General features: G+C 44.7%; 1 protein-coding gene across 4 annotated transcripts; it reads left to right on the forward strand.

Moving 5' to 3' along the window:
* Positions 1 to 499: 499 nt before the first annotated feature.
* On the forward strand, positions 500 to 6813 carry LOC101784279 (probable protein S-acyltransferase 23). 4 transcript variants are annotated; one of them, XM_004979394.3, is made up of 13 exons: positions 500 to 932; positions 1085 to 1225; positions 1976 to 2088; positions 2779 to 2858; positions 3169 to 3332; positions 3584 to 3713; positions 3799 to 3898; positions 4243 to 4291; positions 4397 to 4471; positions 4697 to 4795; positions 5126 to 5204; positions 5649 to 5797; positions 6160 to 6813. In XM_004979394.3, the coding sequence occupies exons 1-13, from the start codon at positions 651 to 653 to the stop codon at positions 6352 to 6354; spliced, it is 1656 nt and encodes a 551-aa protein (XP_004979451.1). In that variant the 5' UTR covers positions 500 to 650; the 3' UTR covers positions 6355 to 6813. The 4 variants fall into 4 exon arrangements, 1 of the variants encoding a protein (XP_004979451.1); XR_002678851.1 differs by lacking the exon at positions 6160 to 6813 and having other exon boundaries at positions 4919 to 5204; XR_001393315.2 differs by lacking the exon at positions 6160 to 6813 and having other exon boundaries at positions 4697 to 4790; positions 4919 to 5204.
* Positions 6814 to 8530: the final 1717 nt, after the last annotated feature.

Below are 8530 nucleotides of genomic sequence, written 5' to 3' on the forward strand. Positions count from 1 at the left end.
CGAACTAGGCGTATCTAACAAGGTAGGGTATCTATTAAGCCTAATTAATCCATCATTAGCAAATGTTTTGTCAAATCATGGACTAATTAGGCTTAATAGATTCGTCTTGCCGTTTAGCCTCCACTTGTGTAATGGGTTTTGTAAATAGTGTACGTTTAATACTCCTAATTAGTATCTAAACATTCGATGTGATGGGTGCTAAAAATAAATCGGGGAACCAAACGCCCCATGGTAAGGAATCCAAACGGACCCAATGGTCTAGCGTGCGCGCGCGTCTTCTCTCTCCTGTGAGTTGTGATTACAGGCTTACAGCAATTTCCGTCCAGCCAAAACACGAGCCCAACAAAAGCCGGCCACGGCTCTCCCTTCCGTCCCGTTCCATTCCACCTGTGCACCCCACCACCCTACCCGTCCGATCCGGCATCCGACGGCTCCCGCCACCCCCCTCGCCGTCTCACGTGCCACCGCGTCACTCCTCTGACTCTGACCGCCCTCCTCCACCTCCGCCCCCAACCACCCCGACGCCACCGGCCCTCGTCAGCCCCCCTTGACCTCCACCTCCCAACCCCCGCCGCGCTCGCGTCGCCCCCCGAAGGAATCGCGGCCAACCCTAGCTCGCCACCCACCTCGCCTCCTCCGCCGGGGCGGCCATGGCGGAGATCGAGGTGGTGACCGACGGCGGCTCCGCGAGGCGGGATGTGGAGGAGGAGGGGGACCAGCGGCGGCAGGGCGGGGGTGGGCCCGCGGCGGGGGAGCCGGACCCCGTGGTCGACGTGTACTCGGCCGCGGCGTACGGGGACCTGGAGCGGCTTCGGGGCTTCGTCGAGCGCGGGGGCGCCGCGGCCCTCCGGGAGCCCGACGGAAACGGCTACCACGCGCTCCAGTGGGCCGCGCTCAACAACTACCCCCACGTCGCGCTCTACCTTATCGAGGTCGCTCGCTCGCTCCCCCCCTTCGGCTTCGGATTCTCTCCCCTCCTCTCCTCGCCCTCGCCGCTGTTCAGTTCTGCTTGCTCGCTTCAATTCGGTTCGAGCGATTCGAAGCTTCCCTTTGCTTCGCTGATGGGATTTTCCGGTATGCGCAGCACGGGGCCGACGTGAACGCGACGGACCACGCGGGGCAGACGGCGCTGCACTGGGCGGCGGTGCGCGGGTCGACGTCCGTGTCCGACGTGCTCATGGAGCACGGCGCGAGGGTCGAGGCCGCCGACGTCAATGGCTACCGGGTAATGCGGCACCTCTGTATCTTCGGATGTACAGTTCGGATTTTTCCTTTTTGTTGCCCATTTGCTTGGATGTTGGGTTTAGCATCTGATTGGTGAGGAACTGAGGGTACAATGAAACTGATTTTGCCTTTAGCGATAGTCCGTGGGATGACTTTTGGAACGTTTGTTGGCCATTCAATAATGTACAATCTGTGTTCATTATCGGTTGGTCCACCAGGTCAGCTGTATGGTCTATTCATCTGAAAAAGCTGCATGGTCTATATGTTTCAAAATTGATGTCAATTAGCTACTTTTGCACATAACTAGGAGTTGGGTTGGCAATGTAGAAATCTGTCACCTTTATTTCGTTTTAGCTCGTTGGTTCCCTCAAGGCATTATTGTTCGGATAAGGGCGAAGTAGCAGACAAATTTTGTGCTAGGGCCGTTTTGCTTTTGCAAACAACAATTCACTGCCAACAAGATCTATTGAAGCTTAATTCTGCTGTGCGCTGCTAGGCAAGCCTTACATGCTTCATTGGGCAAGGTGTGTGACTAAATTTATAGCACAACTTTTGTGGGGATTTTCATTTAGGCTTGATAGCTTATCTTTGGAGCAGCTTATCAGCACTCCTTGAGATTCACACATCATAACGCTGATAAAAAAAAAGTTCAGTTATTGGCCACAGCCTAAGGCCTCTTAATATTTTTAGCTTTCTATGGGTCAAGTGAGGTCTTCTATTTGACTGTTCCCCGTTTTGATTATTATGTCAGGCAGTCCATGTTGCAGCTCAGTATGGCCAGACGTCATTCTTGCATCACATTATCTCAAAGTACGGTGCAGATTTTGATGCTTTGGACAATGATGGGAGGAGCGCATTGCACTGGTACTTGATTACTGATAATACTCTGCTTTCTGAATGGTTTATGTATCATTGTCCCTGGAAAAAGAAAATATGTTTATTATCATTTTCTATATTCTGTTCGAAGCATGCCTTGAATTGTCTCCGCGGGTAAACAATTCATTCAGAATTCAGATAATGTCTTTTGCACTGCTCTACATGCATATTGTGTTTGATATTTACTAACTTTTGTTTGCCTATTGGTATCAAAAAAATTAACAACCACCATGCTACACCTCTGCTGAAAAATGGATTGCTGTACCTAAGCTCGAGCAAGTTCAAAATGATAAATATCTTTTACATACTTGTTCTGGTAATATATCGTACAGAAAACCATTTGTTGGCTCTGGTTTGGTTGTTTCTCACTTTCTCTTAGAATCATATCGGAGTGAGTTGTCAATTGTAGTGGTAGTGCCACCCCAGCCAATCTCCCCACCTGAGAATGTCTTCCGCCCAACAAATTGGTGAATTGTCAATAGTTGTGGTAGTGCCTCCAAAGTTGGAGCAGTATGAAGTTTGTTTAAATAAAGCTAGTTATCCCCATTAGAGTCCTAAAGAGTCGGTTAATTTATTTTCTACCTGACTTCTATTTGAGACTTCATAGTTCAGATATTTTGATCCACATGTCCATGTTTGGAGTAATGTATAACTTTATATCTTCTATAACATATACAGGGCTGCCTACAAGGGGAATGCAGATACAATCAGATTACTTCTGTTTATGGATGCTAATCAAGTAAGGCAAGACAAAAACGGTAGTTGCCTCTTTTCTGTGGTATTTAATTGTTTCTTTTGGCTACTTCATATGCCTCTCTGACTTATGCTAAGAACAAAAAGAGCAACATTTATTTTGGCATGCTTCATTACTCGACAAAATAGTTTAAAAACATATATTTTTATATTCAGTGTAGTTTTGCTCCCAACCTTATGGAAAGAAAATCTAGGACAAATCAATTAATTCCCCTGAAAAATACGGATGGTTGTGAATGTGGCTGAATCTATTTTTGTTTCACCTAGGCAACTAGGTTGCTAAAGTTATTTAAGCTCTTTTGTGATGCCGTGCAGGTTGTACCCCTTTACACTGGGCTGCTATAAGAGGAAATTTGGAGGTTTGCACAGTTCTTGTACATGCTGGTACGAAGGAAGAACTCACACTAAATGATAGTGGTGGGCTAACTCCTGTGCAACTTGCAGCAGAAAAAGGTCATCGGCATCTTTCCAACATCCTTGTAGGTTTCCCTTATCCTTCTTATTTACCTATTAAGTACTACTCTTTTTCTCCACTATTCAGTTTGCTCATACACCACTGCATCAAGGTGTGTGCTTTGGTAAATGATTGCAATAGCATGTATTGAACCGCTATATTCTTTTTTCCTATTCTTTCATCCCCTGTTTGAAGTTTGTTCTCCAAATATTTGTTTAGCGTGTGCTGATACTGATCTGTTCAACTGTACTAACGGAAGCATTTCTCTGCTTGTAGTCTAATGCTATAAAAGTAAGCTTTGAAGACAAGTTCTTCCCTGGGAGATCGAGAAAAATTGGATATGCCCCTTTCTTGTTTGCTTATCTTGTCATCTGCCTTATCCTTTTCCTGAACTCAATTGTATTTGGTGAGTATTGTTTGTGAGCTTTTGTTGTTTATGCTAAAATATGGATATTTGTTTATCGCCAGACCTTATTATAAATTCTTTGCAGCACCTAATTTTTCTAGGATCACTGCTACTGCTGGTCTTTGGTCTTGGGCTGCTGTATCACTTTTCTTTGCATCACAAGTACAGTTCTACAGAGTTAGCAGGTAGCTTACATTACACATTTGTTTATTATACCATTTATGTGCACCTTTTGCAATTTTCTGATGTGCTATGCACAGTCTTTTGTACATTAAGGAGCTATAATGATAACTTAATGTAGCCATTATAAAGATGCCGTACTGTTCAAAGGAGGACTGACCTTGTGATGAGAGTTTGGGAATAGATTTGATAATATATCACATGCATGCTTGCTAGTTTGGAAATCTCCATTTTGAAGTTTTTATCTCAACATCTACTTTTATAAGATTGTCATATTATTTTTGTTCTGAGCATCTTGTCTGTCTCCTGCTCCCTGCTTAAAGTCCGTGCTATTTTGCTGTTTCTACAGAAAGAATCCTGGCTATATCAAGGCAAACACCAAGCGACTTGATTCGAAGGTAAAAATGTTATATCATTGTAGTTCAAAGACTATAGAAAGTTGTATCCTCATTATAATTTTTTTTTATCAGTGTGAAATATGATAATTAGTGCTTTATTTACAGGAACCACTTATGGAGATTGATCTTACCAACTCCTCTTGGACAGGCAATTGGTCTCAGCTATGCCCTACTTGTAAGGTATTAGGAAAAACTTTTCACTATTATTTATTTATTTTGACTTCTGTGATTTCTTCCTCCTTTTATCTTTCATATTATGTTAGTAGTTTCCATGTGGAGATGGCACTTTGTTATGGAAGCAGAACATGCAACCATATACACATGTGCTTCTCTTGTTACCTGCTCTGGTTTTGGCTATGATTCCAACTCTGCTTGTTTTTACTGACGGGTAACTTTACTTACCAGATAATTCGCCCTATGCGCTCCAAACATTGTCCAACTTGTAAGCATTGTGTCGAGCAATTTGACCATCACTGCCCGTGGATATCAAACTGTGTTGGTAAGGTAAGATGTAGATATGTATTTCTGTGTTAAACGATAATTGGACATCTAGAATTATCTTTGGTTGTGAATTTAAATGCCTGTTTTTCTGTTCCTGTTGTTTTAACGAAACTTTTTCCTTGTTAGGGACTAAACGTGGATACTATTTTAGTCCTCTGGAAGAATAAAATGCTTACTGCTAAAGAGAGTATACAGTCATTTGATTGTTCTTTTAAAATCTGACTGCAATAAGACTGTCACACTTGAACCTCATCTGCATGTTTGTATTCAATTGTTTTCTGCATGTAGCTCCGATATATTTCCATATACTACTGATATATATTTTTCTTGCAGCGAAATAAGTGGGACTTTTTCGTGTTTCTTTGTATGGGGATAGCTACATCCTTTCTGGGCGCTGCCGTTGGATTCCATAGTAAGGGCACCTGTAAACAAATTTCTTTTATCCATCCCTTCAAGATTATGCTAACAAGTCAAGGTTATTTAATGTTGGATAATTGCATAGCTCTTGTTGTACTCTTCCTTTTGCTGAAAGTCAATGGAGCAGGTGAGCTCCTTGGCCAGGAATGGCCACTGCCAGCGAGTAGTAGGGCAGTATGCCCTGTCAAGTACAGTACTAGTAGTTGGTAGTTTCACTCATACCATTGTGTACTCTAGTTTGACTTTAGGCTCTACAAGAAAGGTAGAAGAGCAGCTGCAGCAATTCAGTTCAGCAGCACCAATTTAACCTGTGCAAAGTGTTTGTGCGTGTGTGTGCTGTTCTCTCATCCCCTTCTTCTACCTCCAGATAGTGTGTGTGTGTGCTGTGTTCTAGGAGTTCTAGGAACTCACCTTTGCCATTGTCAACATTTAATGCCAGGACTTTGGACAGAGCCTGTTATACTCTCATCTTCAGAATCGTGGACACACTTCATGGTGACAAATCATCCTGGTGCTGTATTATTCATGTTTCTGGATGTCTTTTTATTAACTGGAGCTCTTATTCTCACTGGAGCACAAGCAGTACAGGTAAATTGTCTAATGTAGCAACTGTGCAGGTGGCACTGCAGCATTATTTTTCACCCAGTTTGTATATAACTGCATTCAACAAACATTCTTTGGTTATCATAGTGGGATTTTCTATTTATCTGTATGATCTAATTATGGTCTCATGGTCTGTGCACTTCTGACATAGGTTTTATTTTTGTGCCGTATACAATTCGAATCCTTTGCTACTCATCAATCGTATAAGAATATATTTATCTCATTCCGTGTTTTTTGAAACCGCGTATCACTTAATAATTTTGTTGGAATCAACCATTTGGTAGAAGTAACATGCAGTTTCATTGGGTTCATTTTTATAACGTGTGTACTTCACCTATTTCTTGCAGATAGCATGGAACATCACAACTAATGAGCAAGCAAACAAGTCCCGCTACGCATATCTTCGAGGGCCTGATGGGCGCTTCAGAAATCCTTATAGTCGAGGTTGCCAGAGGAACTGCACTGATTTTCTTGTCAATGGATACACCAATGATGAGGAGATTGCATGGCCAACCCTTCAGCAAACAGTACAGAGAAGCTAGAGCTACGGATCTTGCAACCTAAGTTCAAGTTATACGTCACAGCTTATACACCAAAGAGCAGCCTGAAAAAGCTTATGCTTTCATCATGTCCATCGGAATATTTTAGTTTGTTCAGACATGGATTGACAATGGGTGTGAAGAGGGACCTACTTGGTTCACAATCCGAGTCACACCCCTTCATACAGGTTTTTAGACACTGTTGTCGATCATAGAATCGTTTGGTTCCGTAGGTTGTTCGCCGGCGTGTGCAGTATGTTTTCTTTTAGTTGGTCACAACTTGCTAGCACGGGCCATTTGTGGTGGAGAAATGAGTTGCCTATAGATGTCAATGCGGCTTTTCTGAATCTCATTGTAGTGAATTGAAATTGTACATGTCGCGTACATACGGTCACCATATTGTTCGATTCGCAAATTATACTGGGCAGTGAATAACATGCAGGTGTTCCTTTTCTTGTTTTACTTCTATTTCCAGTTTAATTAGGTGCTAGTAACACTTGGATTTGATGGCTTGTATCGGCTTAGCACAAAAGGTTATTCCTCTGTACGGGTTCAGAGTTGCGTATGCACGTAGCAACAACGTTCCTGAGTACAGCAGACAATAAGTTGACGCATCTCATGGCTTCTGATGTGAGATCAATGAAACATAATCTGGAAATGTTACAATTGTCTATAGCCGTCTTGCACCTGCAACTAAATGGCTAGTAAAAGAAAATAAAGAGTAAACCGGGATATGTATGATCATTTCTTTGGATCACTTATGCACCTTTTTCTGGCACTATTCAGGTTTAGAAGTTAAAACCCATGCTCCTTTGCTCGGAGTAGACCTGAGCAAAATGCGGCTCGGTAAAAAGCCCGGAATGATTTGGGTCCAAAAAGGTGACCAAGCCCGTCCACAAACAGCTTTCAGGCCAGCTGTTTCGGGCTGGGCTCAGGCCGGACCGGGCTGCTCACCTTTTAAGTTGAAAAACAATTAAAAAATAATCAGGCTTGACTTGGCCCGCCCAGTTTTTTTTCCGGAAAAATGCGCGCCACACTCAACCCTATAAAAGCCATGGGCCGGGTTTAGCCCGGCGAGCTTGGGCTGGGCCAAGTTAGCTCAAGTCTAGTTTGGAGTACAATTGATTTCAAGTTTAAAAAAGCTTGTACGACTATGCTAAAAGGAGCCATGTATCACTCCACGATGAAAGTGTACAACACCATTCAACCCTAAACACAAACTAAAACATGCATGCCACACGAAAATGGGAGAGGCGACCCCACAAACTAAAAAAGAGGCTTGGAGCACAGCATAAAGGTGTGTTTGGTTAGGTTGTGACTTTTGAAAAAGCTGCTGTGAGTTGGGGGTTGTAGAAAAGCTGTTGTGAGAAAGCAACTGTGGGAAAGCCAGAATGTCGTTTGGTTAGATCAGCTTCAGAAAAGCTGTTGTGAGAAAGCAACTGTGGGAAAGCCAGAATGTCGTTTGGTTAGATCAGCAGTGAAGCTGTAGCTGTGAACCGCAACCCTCAGATCTATTTATCTCTTGCATAAAGGTCCCTAAAACTTCCCCAAACCCCCCTCTCCTTCTCTTTCTTCTCTCACAGCACCCCCACGTGCGCACACATAGGCATGGACGGCACGACGCACGGCACATGGCCGGCCGTGGCCCTAGCTAGCAGCGGGGAAGGCGGGCACGCAGCGCCCAAAGGCCGTGGAGCTCACTAGCAAGGGGTCGACGATGAGGAAGAGGCGGCGCAGTGCAGGTCCAGGGTAGCGGCGGGCGGCAGACAGGGGCGGATGGGGGCCGATGGGGAGTGACGTTGGGAGCACTGCACATCAAAGGAGAGTGGCCGGTGAGGGAAAAAAATGGATGCGGGATGTCTTGAGGAAGCCGTGGCAGCGAGGAATCGGTCGGATGCCAACCCACGGCTGTGAATCGGACCAGCGACGGTGAGGTGGTTGCGGTGGACTTGAGCTCGGGCATCCTTTCATCCCCATCCTTTTTTCTTCTCCGACTCAACTTTCTCCACCACCACCGGGACATCTTCACCCATAGCCCCCATGGCATCAAGGTCTATAGCTCGGCGGCGCTCCGCTCCTACCTCGTCGGAGCCCATAGCTATCCCGCGCCCTGCGCCCATGCCAAACGGCGTCTGCGTCCTGTGCCACCTCGCCTCGTGCCGGACGCTGATGGCCCGGC

This window comes from Setaria italica, chromosome VIII (genome assembly GCF_000263155.2).
Source record: "Setaria italica strain Yugu1 chromosome VIII, Setaria_italica_v2.0, whole genome shotgun sequence".
NCBI lineage: Eukaryota > Viridiplantae > Streptophyta > Magnoliopsida > Poales > Poaceae > Setaria > Setaria italica.

What these genes read in the sequence shown, in the direction of transcription:
- LOC101784279 (XM_004979394.3), top strand. Translation starts at nt 651, where the DNA reads ATGGCGGAGATCGAGGTGGTGACCGACGGCGGCTCCGCGAGGCGGGAT. An exon ending in CAGTTCTACAGAGTTAGCAG is followed by an intron (nt 3,899 to 4,242) that starts GTAGCTTACATT and finishes CTGTTTCTACAG; the next exon opens with AAAGAATCCTGGCTATATCA. An exon ending in TATCAAACTGTGTTGGTAAG is followed by an intron (nt 4,796 to 5,125) that starts GTAAGATGTAGA and finishes TTTTTCTTGCAG; the next exon opens with CGAAATAAGTGGGACTTTTT.